General features: G+C 40.8%; 2 protein-coding genes across 2 annotated transcripts; both read right to left on the bottom strand.

Moving 5' to 3' along the window:
- Positions 1 to 3,224: 3,224 nt before the first annotated feature.
- Positions 3,225 to 8,604, bottom strand: LOC116061790 (high affinity choline transporter 1-like). Its single transcript, XM_031316149.1, has 3 exons — positions 8,463 to 8,604; positions 4,293 to 4,510; positions 3,225 to 3,785 (listed from the first exon to the last, which is right to left on the bottom strand). Exons 1-3 carry the CDS (start codon positions 8,602 to 8,604, stop codon positions 3,225 to 3,227), a joined length of 921 nt encoding a protein of 306 aa, XP_031172009.1.
- Positions 8,605 to 8,726: 122 nt separating this feature from the next.
- LOC118493237 (high-affinity choline transporter 1-like) lies at positions 8,727 to 15,097 on the bottom strand. The gene is made up of 4 exons (XM_035992470.1): positions 14,914 to 15,097; positions 13,676 to 13,792; positions 9,021 to 9,169; positions 8,727 to 8,894 (listed from the first exon to the last, which is right to left on the bottom strand). The coding sequence occupies exons 1-4, from the start codon at positions 15,095 to 15,097 to the stop codon at positions 8,727 to 8,729; spliced, it is 618 nt and encodes a 205-aa protein (XP_035848363.1).
- Positions 15,098 to 21,310: the final 6,213 nt, after the last annotated feature.

Genomic DNA, 21,310 nt, shown 5'->3' with positions numbered 1-21,310 from the left:
CATTTCAGTTAAAGTTGATCGCCCACAATGTATGGCTAAAATTATTTTAATCTTTCTGATTGGCTTGCTTTGTGCGGCTCATTTTTCATGCACATTAAGTTTTCTGAGTTTTAAAATGATTTAATCTGCTTAAAAAGAAAATCACAAGGTGTTATAATTGACTTTCGTTTGCGTTCAGATGTTTTTTGTTGTGCGCTGGCCACTGGGACAAATTGGCAGCAAGGTGTAATGAATATTCAAATAAAACTACAAAAATGTAATCCCAATGCAGTGTGATGTGTATAGATATATTGTTATAATGTTCATAAAATATATTACATTAAACAGTATAACTGTCGAGTACTGTACAATACATGGGTAAAATATTTCTTTACCTAAACTGGGAACTAATGCTAATTTTATATGAACCATTTTAAAATAGACATTCTGTGCCATGGTATGACATGTTTTCTGTCCCCACTGAGAAGACAGTTATCCAAAATAAAGCAGGATTTCAAATGTAAACAGTACTTTTGTAGACCTTCAGGCAACATTTAACGTAATAGTATCAGAATATAAACACAATGAAAGTTTCTCCTTTCTTTGCTCCTTCCGTCTTCCCTTTACTTGCTGCCTCCTTTTAATCTTCCACCTCTAACTGGGCTGTCCAAGTGTGAACGGAAAAGTTAAGAGTAGTGGAAGGTCAACTCTGTTTTCAAAAATGATTCTTGGATGAGAGTCGTTTAATTTCCAGACACAACAATGTGATGTCATGTGATCCCATACAGCATCTGATCTTTTAACGGAGTAACTTTTGGAGCAGTAGACTCTCAAGGACCAACTGACAGTTTTCCTCCAATTGTTTCTTTTCTTTTATATTATGTTTTCTTCTTCAATTTGCATCCATAATCCTGTTAGTCTCTTTACTATTCAATATGCCCTTGGTTATCTCTGGAGCCTGGCAGATAGAGAATTACAGAAGTAAAAATAATAGGTTGATTATAAAGCACTGTACCTTACACTGAGATAAGACTGGACAAATTTTACCAGTCTGAGCTCATGTTTAGGACCAAGTGAACATTTTGGTTACAACAAACACACAATTTTAATCCAAGGCAGAAAGGTATGTGGCTTCAGTCTTATTCAGACTTGTGTCCTCAGTTCCAACCCATTCTCCCTCCCAACTCGTAAAATACGGACACTTGGCGTGTGTATGGAACGCACCGGGCAGAGCAGCAGCTCAGTAGTGCATGAAGATGACATAGTATTAAGAATACTAAGAGTAAGTAAGAGTATGAAAGCCCGAAATTCTGCATAGGGAGGTTGGTTTGGGTGGTAGATGGGTCAAACAACACAGGACTTTCACCCAGGAGAACGGGGTTAATGTCCTGTATGTCACATGAAAGTTAATTTTGTAACCCCATCCACGATCTTTTCCTAAACCCAACTGCGTCAAAAGTGACAACAATAGTCCTGACCCAGCGCGTTTAGATAAAGCTTGTTTAGATTTGTAAAATGTTATACATGGCATAAACCCTAGTTCAAAGTCTAATCTCAATCGCTTCACAAGAAAGATGGGGGAAGTGACAACACATTCTCACTCCCATGGTGTAAAATATGGACGCTTGGTTAGGTGCCTTTGGTGTGTCAATAACAACACTAGGGTTTGTTTGAACTAGGGTTTGTCCGTTGTATAACATTTTACTCCAGGGTTGTTTTGTTGTAACGTGATGGAGTTCTGGGAATGGCTGCTGGAAATTATTTTTAAGAAACTAAAAAGAGATGTCTGTGAATGTTCTCAGTCATCCAGTATCAAAGGAACGTTAAAGTCAAGGGCAACTGGACTTGGTTATGGTTCTTGAAGACGTTTTGGAAGAGGGATAAGGGACGAAACATCTTCAAAAACCTTACCAAGTCCAGTTTCCCCTGACTTTATCCTTCCTTAGATACAAAGAAAGATGTTAAAAACACAATTTAAAGTGTCCCACTATCCACTAAATCACAATATCTGTAGGAGGTGTTCATCAATATTATTTTTTATCCAATTAAATAACATTAATTGCAAGATAATAAAGTAGCAATCATACAAATAGTTAAACAGGAGTTTAATAGCAACAAGTCATTGAGCTGGCATCAATGGATGATTAGTAGTATTAGTATTGAACATCTTGTATACCTAATATCTTCATATAGATAGATAGATATTTGAAATTAAATTTGTTTTCACTGTCTGTTTCATGCACATGGCAATATACACGGACAAATACATCAACAGATAACATAAAGACAGGTATATAGACACTTAGAAACAACCACATTTACAACAGCGACGCCGGATCTATACAATGTCAGAGAGATAGTTTGTTCAGCAATACTATGGCTGAAGCAACAAAACCTCTGCCAAAGCGAGTCCTTCCACACCTCAGAGTCCTGTATCTGCGACCCGATGGCAGTAATGTAAGTTGTGGATATAGAGGGTGATTGGTGTCATTGACAATGGTGAGGGCAAGGTGTATGATGGCTCTATCGTTTAGGTCTGAGATATTGGGTGTAGGGGAGCTGATCATTTTGGAGGTGACGTGTGTGATCTTGGTGAGTTTGTTTTTGTTAGAAATGGTGAGCATTTTGTAGAAGCGGGAAACAGTACAGAAGGATGGGTTGGATTATGCTTATATATTAAAAACATGATCTTGACTGTAGGGATGTCACCAGAGATACAGTAGGGCTGCATCTTTTGGATATTGTGAGTGGCAACCAATCACAATTGTCTTAGAAGGTGCTAAGCGCTGAGCGGAGCCACAGTTCTGCTGCAAAATAGCTGTGGGAAGGAACTTTTTTTGGTACGTTCAAATGTTGTTTTAGTCGTGCAACAGAAAACTCAGATTGGACAGATTTGTTGTGTGCCGCGTTGCGAGTCACGTTAAGCGAAAATTTTGTTTTTATTAGTTATTTGATGCTATAACAACAGGGACAACGGTCACAATTAACAGTTGAGATTGACACAATTGATTTGAAGGGTGTATGGACAGGACTTGAATTCCGTGGCTCCACTACCCGATCACTACTGCGCATGCTCCAAAATTACAAGATGGCCACCCTGTATCCGGAATATTTCACTTTTGTACAGTGGGAGGAAGTGGAGACACATCATACATCTTTTTTATCATTTTGTTTTTTTTACAGTCTATGTTATTTACTAATCTATATTATGCTTAAAAAACCTGATACTACTACACACAATAATGCTAACAGTTTGTGCTAATCATTGGCTCCAATGTCTCAGTCTGGCAGTTGTTTCTATTTAAATTCTCATTCTCTTTCTGTTCTGTGTCGCCATCTGTTGGAGTCAGTGGTTGTGGTGAGTGCTGGACTTTCACTTTGAACACATCCCACTTCTCAGGAAGCAGGCCTTTTTTGAAGAGCACAGAAGCAAGGTAGGAGAAATACAAGATGGCAGCAACGGCAGACAGCATGGAGATGGTCTTAACTGGAGAGTACTGGACATAAACACCGTCCTCAAGAGTGCATCCTGGGAAGTGAATGACTGGTGTTAACCCTAGTGATGGGTCTCCACTGAGAAGTCTTAACACAGTTCCCACCAGGAAACCCATAACAGCCCCGTAACCATTGGAGATGTTGAAGAAGAGGACGCAGACGAGTTGAGGGAAGACTATGACATAGGCCACTTCACCACCAATGAACCAGAACAATAAGATGCTGTTGTCCAGGTGGGTCAGTGATGTACCAACTAAGCCCACTACCAAGACAGAAGCACGGATCACCCACTGAGTCTCTCTGTCTGATGCCTGTAGAAAAAAAGTAGAGAGGAAGAAAAACAGGTAAACAGCAGATAATTTAGACTGTCCTGCTTTAAATAACTCTTTAACTGCTTCCTTATCTATTCACTCCTCTTCCTAGTTTGTTTCTCTATAATGCCACTTTATTCAATTGATACTGTCCTTTACTCCATTCCTTCTATTTTGTGGCTCAGGAGCTGGAGCGGTCATCCACCAATCGGAAGATTGCCGTTTCGATCCCTGGCCCCTGCAGTCTACTTGTCGAAGTGTCCTTGGGCAAGATACTGACACTGACAGTGAACCTCATATGTGCGTGAATGTTTATCTTAGGAGCAGGTGCGATCTTGTATGGTAGCCTCGGCTAATAGTGTATGAATGTGTGTGTGTGAATGGGGTGAATGGTGCAATCCATTTACCTTTCAAAAGGAACGTCAAACCTTCACAATAACAAGCAGTGCTTTAGGTAGCTTTCTTTGATGCGGTGTACCAAACTAAAAGAACAAATGAATTTTTCACCTGAGGCCTCAGGATGTTCTTGTGTATGTTGGAGGTGAAGACAGAAGCTGCAGAAAGCAAAGCAGAGTCAGCCGATGACATCACGGCAGCAGCCACACATCCAATACCGATGATGGAGATGAAGGACGGGGTGAGGTGCTGCAGGGTCAGGGGCAGAACTAGAGCTGATTCCCCTCGTTCATATGGAGATGGAGAACCATAGGAAGTCAGGTTCCAGTCTGAGGCATAGACACACAAGAAGGAAACACTGAAAAATAGTCACATTATCTGTTTGAGGTATGCTGAGAAGAGCCTACTATCAACTAAGCAATGTAAACATTAATTTAATTTATTAATTTATTAATTTATACGGCCATTTCCTGGCGTGTGAGGCGTCCTTTCTCCGTTGTTTTTTTCCTAAACCCAACCTAAACGCCATCCCATAAATTGTCACGTGTCCCCCGTGGCCGTGTCCCCGGGTGTGACGTTTGCTTTCCCCGTTAATCTCCGTATAGACCATTTTGTGCTGGCCATCACGAAAAAAAATTGATTAACGTGTTGTTGTACACGAATCAATAGATTAAAAATAACGTGACAATTTCACGAACTGCCGTGAGACCATGTTGCAATTTCATACGATCAACCACAATAACCTGGAGGACCAGAGACAGAGTGGCAATCAGGAGAGTTGGGACTTTTCCCGGTGGGCCCGTAGTGTTTCGAGGCCGAGAGGGCCGGTCTCATAATAGTTATACATTGCAAATTCTTAGCAGCTCTAACCCTGGTGTGTGGCCGCTGCCTGCTGGTCAAACTGTGCAGCCTCTGCTCAACCCGTACGGCGGGCTGCAGCAGCCTCTTATTTCAATACAAACACAAGCTAATCAGAAAGCACTAACAAAGTGCAGGTCACAACCATGTCTAGGACTTTCAGAAATATAGGGGGATCAGTGAGTGGACCCTCCCCAAATGGCATAGCCCTTGTCGGTTTATAACGTATAACACCTCTTTTTTTCCTCATCATGTTTGGAAGTCTATCGGTAACGTTAACAGACAGAGTCTAAGGTTTATAAAGGACGCGCTCTGCTGTGGGCATGCTGCGGCAGATGTGTCGCGTTTGTGCTCTGTGTATTTCTGCAGTAGTTTCGGTTTTCCACCTTCGATGTAGAGCAGCGTACAGCCACTTCCCTAGCTAAACAATCACGTAATGCACAGCAGACTATGGTGCAGGTAGATTATTTTCTGAAATATAGTGGCTGTATCAAAATATCACAACTCCTCCAAATCACAGAGAACACAGATATATTTTTGAATGTGCAAAAGTTTTAGACATGAGCAAAAATCTTGCTCAAAACACATCTGAAATATTACAGTCCAGGAGTTTATTAATTCATTAAAATTAATTAATGTATCATTAAGGTGAATAATTGTATATGCACATTTAAGGAGGTTACTTCCCCAACAAAAGATGCAAAAGAGGAGGGAGGAGTAAATGATGCCTAGGCTGCATGTATTCTGACTCAGAAAAGTCGATCTGCCAGAGAATAAATAGTTGAAAGCAATACAGAATGCCTCAGAGCCTTATTGCAATATATTCCATTATGTTTTTATTTTTTTAATGATCCCCTATGTTTCCCTTTACATAAATATATGTCCAGCATAAACTGATTCAGAAAAAGGTAGAAATAACTCCCTCAAAAATTCACCTGAATGTGAATTAGTGTTCTGCTGGTTGTACTACATCACAAAGTTTTTTTTAATATATGTCATAATTACAAAGAGGCATGTCTCCAAAACTACTCCACAAATAGAACCCCCCCCCTCCTGCTTGTCTGAATTTGTTTTCAAAGTGCACCAGATTGATGCATTTAAACAGGGTGAGCATGCCCATGGACCCCCATAGGGGGGCTTGTGCCCCAGTGCAGCTCTAGGTCTAGTGACGCCCCTGGGGCAGTGTCCCCGTTTTGAGTTTACAAAGATAAAAACATTACCTATTTTGAAGGTATTTACGCTTCTGAGCTGAAAATGTCCCCGGATTTTGTCTCAGAAATCTGGTCACCTTATAATATGGGCACTTTAATGCCTGGGGGACTATAGTCCAATACAAAAACTGACTAAGTGCATTGAACAAATTAACGACTGGATGTGCCAGAATTTTCTTAAATGAAATGAAGAATAAACTGTGGTGGTTGTTTTTGGAGCAAAAGAGGAAGGATTAAAAGTCAGCACTCAGCTTCAAACGACAATGTTAAAAACAACAGACAAAGCCAGAAATCTTGGTGTAGTCATGGACTCAGACCTGAATTTTAACAGCCACATTAAGACAACTACAAAGTCAGCCTATTACCACCTTAAAAATATATCAAGGGTTAAAGGACTTATGTCTCAGCAGGTTTTGGAAAAATTTGTCCATGCTTTTATCTTCAGTAGACTAGACTACTGTAACGGAGTCTTTACAGGTCTCCCTAAAAAATCAATCAGACAGCTGCAGCTGATTCAGAACGCTGCTGCTCGAGTCCTCACTATGACCAAAAGAGTGGATCACATCACTCCAGTACTGTAGTCTCTACACTGGCTTCCAGTGCCTCAAAGAATTGATTTCAAAATACTAACGCTGGTTTATAAATCGCTAAACGGTTTAGGGCCAAAATACATTTCTGATCTGCTGCTACAGTATGAACCACCCAGACCTCTCAGTCTTCTGGGACAGGTCTACTTGTTGTCCCCAGAGTCAGAACTAAACAGGGGGAAGCGGGGTTCAGTTTTTATGCTCCACATATCTGGAACAAACTCCCAGAAAACTGCAGGTCCGCAGCAACTCTCAGTTCTTTTAAATCAAAGCTAAAGACCTATCTTTTTGATGTTGCCGTTCTTTAAATAACTGTTCATTTGTTATACTGAAGTTGCTTTGATGACACTGTATGACATTCTATAACTGCTCTTTAATGTTTAATTTATTATACTGCACTGTAACTTTTATTCACGTATTTTATCTCTCAGTTATTTAATTTCTTATACTGCACTGTCAATTTTATTCTTGTCTTTTATCTAGTGGTATTTTTGAACAGATAACGGACATATTTCTGAGAATTTCTCCAACACGGGTGTGACATAGATTAAAAACAGGATTTAGAGGAGGAAGAGAAAAAAATTTCCTCCGGCTATGAGAGCTATGCGAAAGCCTCTAAAAAACAGATAACGGATATATTTCTGAAATATTATCTCTCAAAAAATACGGGTGTGACAATAGATTATCCATAGAAGGACCACGTCTGTGAACTGGTCAGATTTAGTCTGTGAACTAGGTTAATAAGAAAGACAACGTCTGTGAACTTGTCAGATATTTAACTTATCAAGAGACAGACTGTGAACTGTTCCGGATTTAGCAAGGTTTACCGAGATTAAACTAAGCTTTGTAGCGACGGCTACATCGTAGTGAAAAGTAGAACTACTGAGCCAAAAGGACCTGTGGTCGGAGAAATTTTTTTTTTTTTTTTTTTTAAATGTGCTATACAAATAAAGCTGCCTTGCCTTGCCTTGCCTTGCACTACGAACCACCCAGACCTCTCAGGTCATCTGGGACAGGTCTGCTTGCTGTCCTCAGAGTCAGAACTAAACAAGGGGAAGCAGCGTTCAGTTTTAATGCTCCGCATATCTGGAACAAACTTCCAGAAAACTGCAGGTCCGCCGCAACTCTCAGTTCTTTTAAATCAAGGCTGAAGACCTTTCTTTTTGATGTTGCCTTTCTTTAATTTCTTATAATTTCTAAATTTGCTTTTTAATGTTTAATGTTTTATGTAAAGCACTTTGAATTGCCCTGCTGCTGAAATGTGCTATATAAATAAAATTGCCTTGCCTTGCCTAGGAATGTTGCAGGATAGTGATATACTGTAATCAAATGGCTTTTCAATAACTACATATTTGCCATATCTTATTATATACAGTACATAAAGCCTGGAACAAAACAAAACATAGAACTTATGCACAGAAGCGGGAAAATAGAGAAGATCTTGCAGAGAATCATTTTGCCTAGTGTATGAATGTCTTAGCATACTTAAGTAAGCACACAGTCTATTTCTGTCTGTCTGTCTGTCTGTCTGTCTGTCTGTATGTCTGTCTCTCTTGCTCTCGCTCCAGTCTGTCCTTCCTTACTACTTATTTGTAGTACCTATTCATTCATTCATTCATTCATACCTGTGGATGCAGCGACTGCCCCAAGCAGTATAGAAGGAATCCCAAATACAGGCAAGATGACAGCAGAGACAAAGCAAGTGACCTTAGCTGTGGATGTTGAAGATGCCGACAAAGTCCTCTGGTGGAAAGCCTGATATCCCATACTCCCTAGTGCCTTAAAGGAAAACAATTAGTCAGTTAATTCCTCATGAGCATAAATGCTGCAACATTTTTCCTTCACACTGAAGATACAGCATCTATCAAGAGAATTAATTGCATTTGATTTCAGCCATATTGTTGCTTTCTTACGAAGAATAAGAAATCATCAATCATTATCCAGGTCTTTTTCAGCCCTGGTGTACCAATCCAGGGAGCGTGCAAGGTGTTGTTCATCAGTGTCTGGCTAATGTCCAAGGAGTAAGAGCTCATCAAAACAAAGGGAACACAGATCCACTGCAGAGACAAATAGAAATGGTAATATTTTAACACAAAAAACTTTTAAAGACGTCCTTTTTTTATTCCTGGACTATTACCTTAGAAATAACCTAAAACAAAAATCTAAAAGTATATCAAACTCACCAAGCTGAAGAATATGAGCACAAGCTGTATAATATCTGTGTAGGCCACAGAGTAGAGACCTCCCAGCAGTGTGTAGGTAATGGCGACAGCAGCAGAGATCCAAATGCACGCAGGGAAGGGCAAATCCAAGACCACACTCATGGTTCCTCCTGTCAGACATATTGTATCAGTGACATTTTATATTCATTGAAGTAAGTCATATCTACACAGTGTAGGTCAGAATTTATATCCAAGTATACATTTATTTCATTTAACATATAAAGGAATGTGTTAACAGACAAAGGAATTGTAAACAAAGTATAAGTTAAGAGCTTATTTATGTATAACATACCTAAACCAATTAGTGTTGTGGGCACCCAGAGCACATCAAGAGAAAGTGAAACCAAGCAGATTCCAGCTGTTAGTACTTTTCCATACTTGGCATGGAAAGGGTCCAGCATCGTCACATACCTTCTTTCTCTCATTGGCTTTGCAAACACCAAACCACCTTAATTTAGAATAGGACAGAAGACATCACAATTAAAATGTATTTATTTGCTGCATTGCAACATTTAAAAAAAAAAAAAAGTTATAAAACACTCTGGTCCTAAATAAGTAATAACCCAAGGACAGATTAGAGAATTAACTGTACATACAACACACTGAGACAGGAGACAGAGATGAATAACAATTTGGGGAACAGAGCTAAGGGACGATGTAGGCTGTGGTGAACAGGTGATATTTGAAAGGTTTTCTAATCGGTCAGGGCTGCAACACTGAAGAATCTTTCTCCGAAGGCACCGAGTCTGGTGTGGGGAATGGAGAGCAGGCCAGCGTCTGAGGACCGTAGGTTTCAGGGTGGGGTGTACGGATGGAGGACGTCGGAAAAATAGTGTGGGCCAAGGGTATGGAGGGATTTGTAGGTGAGGATTTTGAGCTGAAGGCTGATGGGGGATTGTTGTCAATTTTCCTGGTGGAAGTCACTGAGGTAGTCAAAAAACTCCACAGTAGCAAAGCCCCTGGGATTGATGTATTGTATGACTGGGTCCACTGGGAGATACTGTGAAAGGGGCTGCAGGAGTATGGGGTGAGGTGGTCCCTTCTCAGGGCTATCCAATTTCTGTACGTCCAAAGTGAGAGCTGTGTCCGGGTTCTCGGTAGTAAGTCGGAGTCGTTTCAGGTGGGGGTTGTCCTCCGCCAGAGCTGTCACCTTTCCTGTTTGTGATAATCATGGACAGGATATTGAGGGGTATTCATGGAAGTAAGGGGTTGTAGTTCAGTGGGCTGGGGATCTCATTGCTGCTTTTTGCAGATAATGGGGCCCCGATGGCATCATCGGCCTGTGAATCGGAGCAGCTGTTGCAGTAACATTTGCTTTACTGAATGAAAAAAAAGCTGAGCCGGAAGGCAAAGCTCTCGATCTACCTGTCAATTTTTGTTCCTACCCTCACCTATGGCCATGAAGGCTTGGTCATGACCCAAAGAACTACATCACAGATACAAGCAGCCAAAATGGGTTTTCTCAGGAGAGTGGCTGGCTTCTCCCTTAGAGATAGGGTGAGAAGCTCAGTCATCCGTGAGGAACTTGGAGTACAGCCACTGCTCCTTTGCGTCGAAAGGAAGTTCAGGCATCCAGGTAAGGATGCCCCCTGGGCGCCTCCCTAGGGAGATGTTCCAGGCCCGTCCAGCTGGGAGGAGACCTTGGGGAAGACCCAAGTCTAGGTGGAGAGATTAAATCTCCACACTGGCCTGGGATTGATTATTTTTTCTATCGGCTAAAATTGGCCAATAGGGGGCGTTACAAATACAAAAAGTTTATTTCTCATGAATGGTGCGTGCGATTTTTACGAAACTTGAAGGGTACGATCTAGGTCCACTCCTGAGGCCACGCCTACAATGTTGTACTGATTGGTCACAATGGACGTGGCCTGTTAGAATGGATGTATAAAATGAATATAAATGGGAAGCCTGCATTTTCAATTTACTACAGACCTTGGAGCTCAGGCTTGCAATATTGCGCTTTAGGTTTGACTTGCAGATTCTGCTGTTCCTCTGGGGCAACTCTGGGGAAGCTAGGACTCCGTCATAACTGCTTGCAGTTCTAGTTATTATTAGGGCCCGAGCGCCGACAGCGGCGAAGGCCCTATTGAAACTGAAGGAATTATTAGGGCCCGAGCGCCGACAGCGGCGAAGGCCCTATTGAAACTGAAGGAATTATTATTTTCCCAGCAAATGAATTGGCTTTTTGAGGGGCTTAACATATTCAAAAATTCACCAAATTTGGCGGTCGCATCAAGTCTGGTGAAAATTTACGTATTTTAAGGGTTTCGGGAATAGGCGCGCAAGAATGGCTCGCTAGCGCCCCCTACAATGTTAAAAGAATTGAGCCCCTGCAGTGCGTTTAACGTAGACTCACGAAACTTGGTACACATATGTATCATGTCATTGAAGCCATACCCTAAGCCCAACAGGAAGTCCGCCATTTTGATTTCAAAGTTCGAAATTAGTGCGATTTTGGCCATTTCCACATGTCGTACTTTAACGAACTCCTCCTAGAGATTTCATCCGATCAACTTCAAATTCGGTCTGTGCCATCTTAAGACATTAAAGATGAAAAGTTGTTAAAAGAAAAACTTTTCGTCATAGAGCATGGCCGTAGCGGGGCGGCCATTTTGTGCGTTTCGCCGCCGAAACATGAAGTGGGTGTAACTCGAGTGTACATTGCCCGATTGGCTCGAAACTTTCCAGGATTCATAAGAGTCCAACCCTGAGGACAAATAAAGGCCGATATTTACTTAAAGTCATAGCGCCCCCTAGTGGCAACAGGAAGTAGGCCTAAAAGTCAAGGTGCTATACTTTAACGAACTCCTCCTAGAGATTTCATCCGATTTCTTCAAACTTGGTCTCTATCATCCCAACACCTTAAAGATGAAAAGTTATTAAAAGAAAAACTTTTCGTCTGACGGTGTGGGTGTGGCGTGGCGGCCATTTTGAGTGTTGAGCGATGAACAAATAAATTGTTGTAACTTGAGTGTACGTTGTCGTATCTGCCCGAAAATTCTCACGATTGACAAGGGTCCAGGCCTGAGGACACCTACAGGCCATATTTGACTTTTGGTCATAGCGCCCCCCGCTGGCAACAGGAAATGCGCCTTATATGACAAACATCATCCGATTTACATGAAACTTAGAATGTGTGGTCTACATGTGATAATGAGCCGGCCCCTATAATATAACCACGTCCACTTACTCAGGCCACACCCCATTTCATAACATTTGTACCGTTTAAGGTAGAGTCTTGTGTGAGGTGTCATTGAACTCAGCAGAGAGTTGCTTCTTCATTGGTGATGGTTTGTCCCGCCCCCTATGCTTAAGCCACGCCCCTTTCATGAATGCTGATCCATCTAAGGTAGAGTCTTGTGTGAGGTGTCATTGAACTCAGCAGAGAGTTCCTTCTTCATTGGTGATCATTTGGCCCGCCCCCTATGCTTAAGCCACGCCCCCTTTCATAACATTTGAACCGTTTAAGGTAGGGTCTTGTGTGAGGTGTCATTGAACTCAGCAGAGAGTTGCTTCTTCATTGGTGATGTTTGGCCCGCCCCCTATGCTTAAGCCACACACCCTTTCATAACATTTGAACAATTTAAGGTTGACCATTGTTTGAGGTATCAATGAAATCAGCAGAGAGTTCCTTCTTCATTGGTGATGGTTTGGCCCGCCCCCTATGCTTAAGCCACGCCCCCTTTCATAACATTTGAACGATTTAAGGTTGACCATTGTGTGAGGTATCAGTGAACTCAGCAGAGAGTTGCTTCTTCATTGGTGATGTTTGGCCCGCCCCCTATGCTTAAGCCACACACCCTTTCATAACATTTGAACAATTTAAGGTTGACCATTGTTTGAGGTATCAATGAAATCAGCAGAGAGTTCCTTCTTCATTGGTGATGGTTTGGCCCGCCCCCTATGCTTAAGCCACGCCCCCTTTCATAACATTTGAACGATTTAAGGTTGACCATTGTGTGAGGTATCAGTGAACTCAGCAGAGAGTTGCTTCTTCATTGGTGATGGTTAGGCCCGCCCCCTATGCTTAAGCCACGCCCCCTTTCATAAAATTTGAACCGATTAAGGTAGACCCTTGTGTGAGGTATCATTGAACTCAGCAGAGACTTCCTTTTTAATTGGTGATGGGTTGACCTGGCCCCTATAATTTAGCCACGCCCCTTTTTATAACTGGTGACCCATTTAAGAAAGAGTCTTGTGTGAGGTGTCATTGAACTCAGCAGAGAGTTGCTTCTTCATTGGTGATGGTTTGGCCCGCCCCCTATGCTTAAGCCACGCCCCCTTTCATAACATTTGAACCATCTAAGGTAGAGTCTTGTGTGAGGTATCATTGAACGCAGCAGGGAGTTCCCTTTTCATTGGTGACGATTTGCGAGTGCCGCGCAAATGCACGGTCGCAAGGAGCGGCGACCGCCGGTGACCCCGACGCGCGCAGAGGAGCGAGGGCCCGTCCATCGCTGCTTGCAGCTTTAATTATTATTATTATTATTATTATTATTAATAATAATAATAATTAATTATTTAATCTGGTGGCACAGTTCAACCTCATGACTCTCAGATTTATTGTTTAGGTCTATACATACAGTATTTTGTCAGATGTAATTTCAAACTCTTACCAATAATAAAAGATGAGCTGAATGCCATTAACATCACCATTACCCAGGTTAGTCCCATAGAAGGCGTGTACACCATCTCAGCTGTGCCAACAATGAAGCCTCCTCCGACATATGTAGCTACAGGATGGATTAACACACAGCAAGTCATTTAGCAGACAAACAGCAGCTATTTGGACAGAGGACAACAGGTTGGGTGATTATTCATCATCATTGATACACTTTGAGTGAGATCATCTCATGATGATATGATACCATTCTATCAGTTTTAAAAATGCTGTCGTCGAAATGAATGATTCCAAAACATTTGGACTGAAACAATTTATTATTACAGGTTTCACACATTTAAAAAGATCTGTCTGATTTAATACAGAGGAAGAGAGGAGAGGGGAAGACCTTTGAATAGGGTAAACATTTTAACTAATAGATATCACCATGAAACTTCCAGTTGATTATTGACATTAAGACAATATTTTTTGTATTACAGGTTTCCGGGAATGTCATGTTAAAATATGCAAATTATGTAATATATTGTTACATATGTGCTCATTTCAATACATTTCTATAATCTGAATATTGGATAACACCAGGTTTAACATTCATGTTTCATTTTTGTAATACATAATAAATACATAATAAATACAGTTGAATGAATGAATACAGTTTGATTATAACTTTTATTTTGTTGGGAACCGTTGTATTTTACTCTCGAGGGTTTGATTTAATGTCATATTATTGGCTGGTCAGTGATGCTTAGGGACCTCGGTGCAAGCGCCTTGGAATAAAAAATAATGATCACCATTTTATCTTAATTGTGAAACAATGATTAATTACACTCGTGAAATGTTTCTGCCTTTCTTGGTATTCTTAACTATGTTTTAAAAGACTAAACAACCTCAATGATGACCTTGTTTTTATACATTCCTTAGTCCTGCTCATTCTTCGCAGCCTATATTTCATTGGGCTGTTGTGGGCTGTTTGTGCAGGAACTCTATGCAGTGTTTTCATTATAATGTTACAGCTTCGTGCAGAATTTGTTTAAGTATGTATTTATTTATTCAAAACATCAACCACGTTGCTTAATGGAAACTGTTTGTATCAGTTTGCAGCCAGCAGATATAATGCCTGATCTGTAAAGGACTTCAAAGATATTTTATAATCTTATAAATATATTTCCTTAATAATCACAACTTTGTAATTCACAGTTTCCGTCCTAGTTGTGTCAGCTGTGTTCCCCTCACCTATCATTGTGAAGATCCCCACCACCAAGCCAATGCTCCGGTTTCCCAGCAGGGCCATCTCCGTTCCAGTGGCTGCACTTTTCTTCTGTTCCCTTTTGGACTTGAAAGAAGCCCAGATGCCGGTCCCAAGGACCAGCAGGTAGAAAAACACCATTGCTATCACTCCTGGGATGTTAACAGCCATGATGGATGCTGACTGGCTTCTTCACTAGCTGAAGTCTGACTGACTGACTGACTGACTGAGTGTTATAGAAAAGAGGGCTGACATTCCAGAAAACAGGAACAACAGAAAGCTTTATAACATATTGATGCCCTCTGGTGAAATAGCTGCGTACAGGTTTAGGTACTTTGCAAGCACAGAGGAATGTCATCTGTGCATGTTGAACATCTTAAACATTGACGAAAACTTGCCGCTTTACTAGAAGTGAAGTTAGCAAATAGCTAGTTGCTGTTTACTTAGAACACTTGAGATGGTGCATGTTTTCTGGTGTTTGCGAGGTTCTAAACCCCTGTACTCTGAGAAACAATTTCATTTCGGCTTCAGTTTTTCATGGAATAAGTCAAATTTGATTCACACAAATAGTCGAGAGAACCTACATTTTTGGAAGGTTATACTTGTAAGCATTTTTTACTTTTACTTACTACTAGCACACTTTTTTTTGTCTATTTGATCTTGAAGAAGAGGACACAGATGAAATTTAGGGAATGGGGGCCACTTTGGTGTCAAGAAACCACAACATTAGAATGCTGTTCTTCAGGTTGGTGACCAACCAAGACCACTACCACCAAAGCAACACTTTTCACTTGAAAAATGTTATCGAAACACTCACCAATATTACAATACCCCTTTGCAACACTGCAACATTTAGTAAGATACATATAAGTCATTTGAAACCAGGCCGTCCTCACCCAGAAAACTGTATAGGTCGAAAGTGCAAGTAGTATTGTGTGAGCAAAAGAGACAGTAAGGGCTCCTGCACACTGGCTGCGTGGCGTGAGCGTGGCGTTTCTGTTGCGTGGCAGCTGCGTGGCGTTTTCTATGTCATTTCACACCAGAAACGTGTCTGACGCGGCGCTGCTGCTGCTAGCCTTGTCTATACACATGTATGTTTCCATTACATTACATTACATCATTTAGCTGAAGCTTTTATCCAAAGCGACTTACAATTAAGCAGTGTTGGGCAAGTTACTTCCAAAATGTAATACATTATAGATTACTAGTTACTGTCATTTGAGAGTAATTAGTTATATTACAATATTACTGTCTCTGAATTGTAATGCGTTACACTACTTTTGCATTACTTTTGAGTTACTTTCACCAAAATAACAGGGGAAGTTTGATTTGGCAGCTAGCTTGTGAATTTCACCACCGGATCAATAAAGTCTCGTCTTTATCCACTTTAATACATCATAGATTATTCATGTTTTGTATAATTAATATAAATATGCAAAGTAACTAAAGCTATACAAAATAGATAAGTAAAACATATAATAGGCAAGTAGAAGAAAATGAAAATACTCAAAAGTATGGCATTGTTGTAAAATGTTTGTTTATAGCACTTCAATAAGAAATTCATGTTGTTTAGGTTAAAACACTCTAAAGGAAATGTTCAATTATAGTGTGATTAAAACTCACTATTAACATTATTTACTGTACTTGATTTACAGCTGATTTGTGAAAAGGTAGCCTACACAACCTTATTTAACAGTAATTTAGTTTTACTGCGAACCGTCACAGGAAGTGCTTTTATTTTGAAGTAGGCTACACGGAAGTTGTCTGTTGTGTAGCCTACTCTTGCTAGCTTACTGAGATGCAATATGTCCACTTTCTTGTTTGTAAAACTGCAACATATTGAACAGTAAATGGTCACAGTAAAAGACAAGCGTTTTTGGTCGTCATTCGAAGCCATTCCACTACAGGCATAGTTACTCTCCACGGCTGATAAAAATGCAACGATATTTACGTGTAGCAAGCCTCAACATTAATTCCCGACATGTTTATATCTGTCAGCCGCTGACGTACCGTCACCTGTTGGGACATACATGCTGTCCGTACCATCTCTGGTTCTGGCTCTGACCACGGGAACAGAAACAGGACAACTCATTTCAACGTAGCGTAATAACTCCTGAAAATAATATCCATCTCGCAAATGTATCTGTCTCTGCAGTCATCTCAACCATCGAATACAGCGACAGGAAAATAATACGGCTTTTTTTTTTTCCTGTGAAGAAATGTGTCGCGGTGTTGGTGAATTCTTAAAAAAAACAATGCACCACTAAATGTTGCGTTAAAATGCGTTGTAACTCACGTTACTGAGATTGTAACGAGTATAATATTACCGAAATTTAATTAGTAATGAGTTATATTACTGCGTTACAGCAAAAAGGAATACATTACTGTAATTGCGTTACTCCCAACACTGCAATTAAGTGCTTTCAACTGTAAAGGTTCAAACTCCAGACAACAAGTAATAAGTGCAAATACATTAGCTTTAAATAAGCAAAGCTACAAAGAGACATATGAAAGTGCAGGTTCAAGAATTTTTATTTATTGTAGTCGGAAGAGATGTGTTTTTAGCCTTCGGTGGAAGATGTGTAGGCTTTCGGCCATTCTGATGTCGATGGGGAGCTCGTTCCACCATTTAGGAGCCAGGACAGTGAACAGTCGGGATTTCGTTGAGTGATTAGTTCTCCCTCGCTGTGAGGGGGCAGCACGCAGGTTGGCTGATGCAGAACGAAGTGGGCGGGTTGGGGTATAGGGTTTGACCATGTCCTGGATGTAAGCTGGGGCTGATCCGTTCGTGGCCCTGTATGTAAGTACTAGTGTCTTGAAGCGGAAGCGGGCCGCAATTGGTAACCAATGAAGAGAGCGGAGGAGAGGTGTAGTGTGAGAGAACTTGGGGAGGTTGAAGACAAGCCAAGCTGCTGCGTTCTGAATGAGCTGCAGGGGTTGGATGGCACATGCAGGCAGGCCAATCAGGAGGGAGTTGCAGTAGTCTAGACGTGAGATGACTAGAGCCTGAACCAGAACCTGAGCCGCCTTCTGCATTAGAAGGGGACGTATCCTTCTGATGTTATGCAGCATGTATCTACACGATCGGGTGGTTGCAGCAATGTTAGTAGTGAAGGAGAGTTGGTCGTCAAGTGTCACACCCAGGTTTCTAGCAGTCTTGGTGGGGACTACTATAGAGTTGTCAATTGTTGTAGTCAGGTCTTGGGTAGGAGAGCCCTTCCCTGGAAGGAAAAGGAGCTCAGTCTTGTCGAGGTTGAGTTTCAGATGGTGTGTGGACATCCAAGAAGAGATGTCAGTCAGACAGGCCGAGATACGTGCTGCTATCTGAGTTTCAGACTCAGGAAAGGAAAGAATTAGTTGGGTGTCATCTGCGTAGCTGTGATAAGAAAAGCCGTGCGACTGAATGACAGACCCAAGAGAGTTGGTGTACAGAGTTGGTGTACAGTTTCCCATTGATAAAATGAAATAATAGCGTGTTCTTCAACTTTATTTTGTCAATTTTTGTGTTTGTACATTTGTTTGCACATATTTCGATATATATATATATATATTTTTTTTTTATATTTCAATTCACTTCCCTGAGATAATAAAGTCCATGTTATTGTTTTATCAGAATCCAATTGAAATACAATTTAAAAATGAGTTCAACAGATTTTATATCTGCATTTGTGTCAAAACCTAGAGATCACAATGTCATTTATTAAATGTATTTGTGTCAAAATGACATATAAACATCTTTTCATATTCTATTTTGCCTGGAAATGCTTCCAACATGCTTGCATGTCGCGTGAAAAATAGGCGTCGGTCCTATTTCTAGCATGCACGCATTTCAGCACGGCTCAAGCCACACCTGAGACGTGTGTGTCACGCAGGCAGTGTGTAAGCTCTAACCTGTTAACATGGGAGCCGAAATAAAAATGGACACGCCACGCAGCTGACACGCTCACGCCACGCAGGCAATGTGCAGGAGCCCTAAGGTGACAAAAAATACTTGGCACACATGCAGTGAGGGAGTGGAGCTCTGTCTCAACAGGTTTTAGATCTCAGTGAGAACACAGCTTCTGTTCTTCTGTGTCTCACTCTGCACGTCAGTGCTCCCTCTTTCAATAAAAACAATTTATTCAAAATCTGTTTTATTCAATCAATCCATAAATACAAGGCAAAATGTACATACATCTTCAACAATAAAAAATAGAGAACTGTTTTATCCTCATATACACTTGTCAAACATCCTCTGAACCAACACTGACTTTTCAGCTTCTTCCCTCTCACACTGGTACTACGTCACCCCAACCAACCTACTTACGCAGATTTCATACTACTCGCTACCGTTGCCGCTCTTAATACTACGTCATCTTACAACGTCGCGGAGCTGCTGCTCTGCCCGGTGTGTTCTACACAGACGCCAAAGGGTGATTTTTGCGTGGGTATCTGATTTGCATAGATCACATTTCCTGTGGTTTTTTTGCTGTCCAGGCTTTCTAAAATTAATCTGAATATGCCAAAGAAAACAGATTTGGGCTGGCAGTCTAAACAAGGTATTTTTGTATCACTGAGGTGACCTTTGATACGTTGTTTGAACCTGAGATGCTCAATCTGAACTTCAGTAAAATAAACTGGGACAATCTGAACAAGATGAACTTTGTCTGAAGGTTGTCTAGAGTAAACTTACAAACAAATGTCTTTGAGGTTTGAGGAAAATCAGGGTTGGCAATGGAGAAAAAAAATAACTGAAATTGTTCTTCAAAATGATGAATGGTGCTTTAAATTTAAAGGAAAAAGTATTATTGCAGCCGAGAGTAAGATGAGTCAAAGGGTCAAAAGGTTGATTTTGATGCTGATCCCCAACATCAATAAAACAAGTGTAAGTGGAGAGATTCTTCACATCCTGATCCAAAAACATTCTATACCCTCGCTCATGTCTCAATCTTAAAAATGCACAAAACCAACGAACTTGGTTAAACTCGTCTGAATGTTTTAAGTATAACAACACACATCATCTACCAGTAAGAAGAGGCTCATTGCCTATATTTTCTAACTTTTCACACTGACTTGGAGTCATTTTATTTAAACCATGGGCCATTGAGGCTCTGTGCCAAATTTGGCCTAAATCGGCCATTAGGTAGCGCTGTTTACATTTTTTGGGCATTTTGGGCCTTTATTTCTATAGGACAGCTTAGACTAGACAGGGCAGAGAGAGGAGGGAATGACATGCAGCAAAGGGCCGCAGGTCGCAGTCGAACCTGTGGCTGCTGCGACGAGGAGTAAACCTCTATATATGGGCGCGTGCTCTACCAGGTGAGCTACCCAGGTGCCCCTGTTTTAATTTTTTATAATAATTAGCTAAATCGCGATGTATGCGAAACCTACTTTTTGTAACTCCTCCTACGGCGTGAGTCCGAACTGCACAAAATATTGCATGTATACACGGTGGACCCTTATGACAAAAAGTTATCAAAAGAATTTTGATAGTTAAAAGAAATGCGCAAGTTATAGAGGACCAACTTCCTGAAGGTGGCAGTCAAAACAGGAAGTGTTGCATATTTTGGCAACAGTTATTCTGAATTATAAGAAACTTGGCGCAGTTGTTCCCCATGCTCCGCTGAGGCTGTGTTTAAAATGTAACCCTCCTGTTGTCCTCGGGTCAAATTTGACCCATTTTCAAAAAGTTTCTACATCAGAAATGTGGGTTTCTTTCAACCAAATTGTCGAAGAAAATAACGTGGATGCTTCCATACGATGCTCTTCACAAGTAAAATAAATGAGCAGTTCGCTACTTTCAGTGAATTTGGGTGTTTTATTAAATTGTATAGCATTTGAAAAAAAAATGACAAAACGCTGAAAAAAGTGTCAATCTCCGGAAAAAGCTTTAGAAACGCAGCGAAAAACAGAAGAAAACATCAATAAAGCGGCGAAAAAAATCTACAAAAACATCGTAAAAAGTGACAAAAAACTTGGAAAAAAACTCCGACAAAAATACCGGGAAAAGTGACAAATGACGAACAACTAAAATTTTGACCCAGAAGAACAAAAAGTTGCATGGTCGACAGGAAGACAACACAAGGGTTAAAATAAATCCCCCAAGGATCCCGCCAGTACCCCCAACGTGCCGGGAGGGGCGAGGGCACGTTCATCGCTGCTTGCAGCTTTGATTAAATGTATTTTGGCACTGGAGTCAATCCACAGACTGTTGATCCAATGGGACTGTGAAGACAGCGTGCCAGTTGTTTTCATTAGTTAGTAAATGAAAATTGATGAATTCTAAGTTAATATAATCGGTTCAAACCTGACCATAGCAATTAACCAAACCAACCATAGTATAACTCGACAGTCGCTCAGATATTAAGTGTATAGTATTGAAATAAATCAATCAAACCCAATAAA

Source organism: Sander lucioperca, chromosome 15, assembly GCF_008315115.2.
Source record: "Sander lucioperca isolate FBNREF2018 chromosome 15, SLUC_FBN_1.2, whole genome shotgun sequence".
NCBI lineage: Eukaryota > Metazoa > Chordata > Actinopteri > Perciformes > Percidae > Sander > Sander lucioperca.
This window is presented reverse-complemented; position numbering and strand designations above follow the sequence as displayed.

Excerpts from the sequence above, each read along its gene's own strand:
- LOC116061790 (XM_031316149.1), bottom strand. The coding sequence starts at position 8,604 with ATGGGATATCAGGCTTTCCACCAGAGGACTTTGTCGGCATCTTCAACA. Across the intron at positions 4,511-8,462 it reads GGCAGTCGCTGCATCCACAG|ACTGGAACCTGACTTCCTAT; the intron begins GTATGAATGAAT and ends TCTATGCCTCAG. Across the intron at positions 3,786-4,292 it reads AGAACATCCTGAGGCCTCAG|GCATCAGACAGAGAGACTCA; the intron begins GTGAAAAATTCA and ends TTTTTTCTACAG.
- LOC118493237 (XM_035992470.1), bottom strand. The coding sequence starts at position 15,097 with ATGGCTGTTAACATCCCAGGAGTGATAGCAATGGTGTTTTTCTACCTG. Across the intron at positions 13,793-14,913 it reads GGGGATCTTCACAATGATAG|CTACATATGTCGGAGGAGGC; the intron begins GTGAGGGGAACA and ends TCCATCCTGTAG. Across the intron at positions 9,170-13,675 it reads CAGCTCATCTTTTATTATTG|GAGGAACCATGAGTGTGGTC; the intron begins GTAAGAGTTTGA and ends TATGTCTGACAG.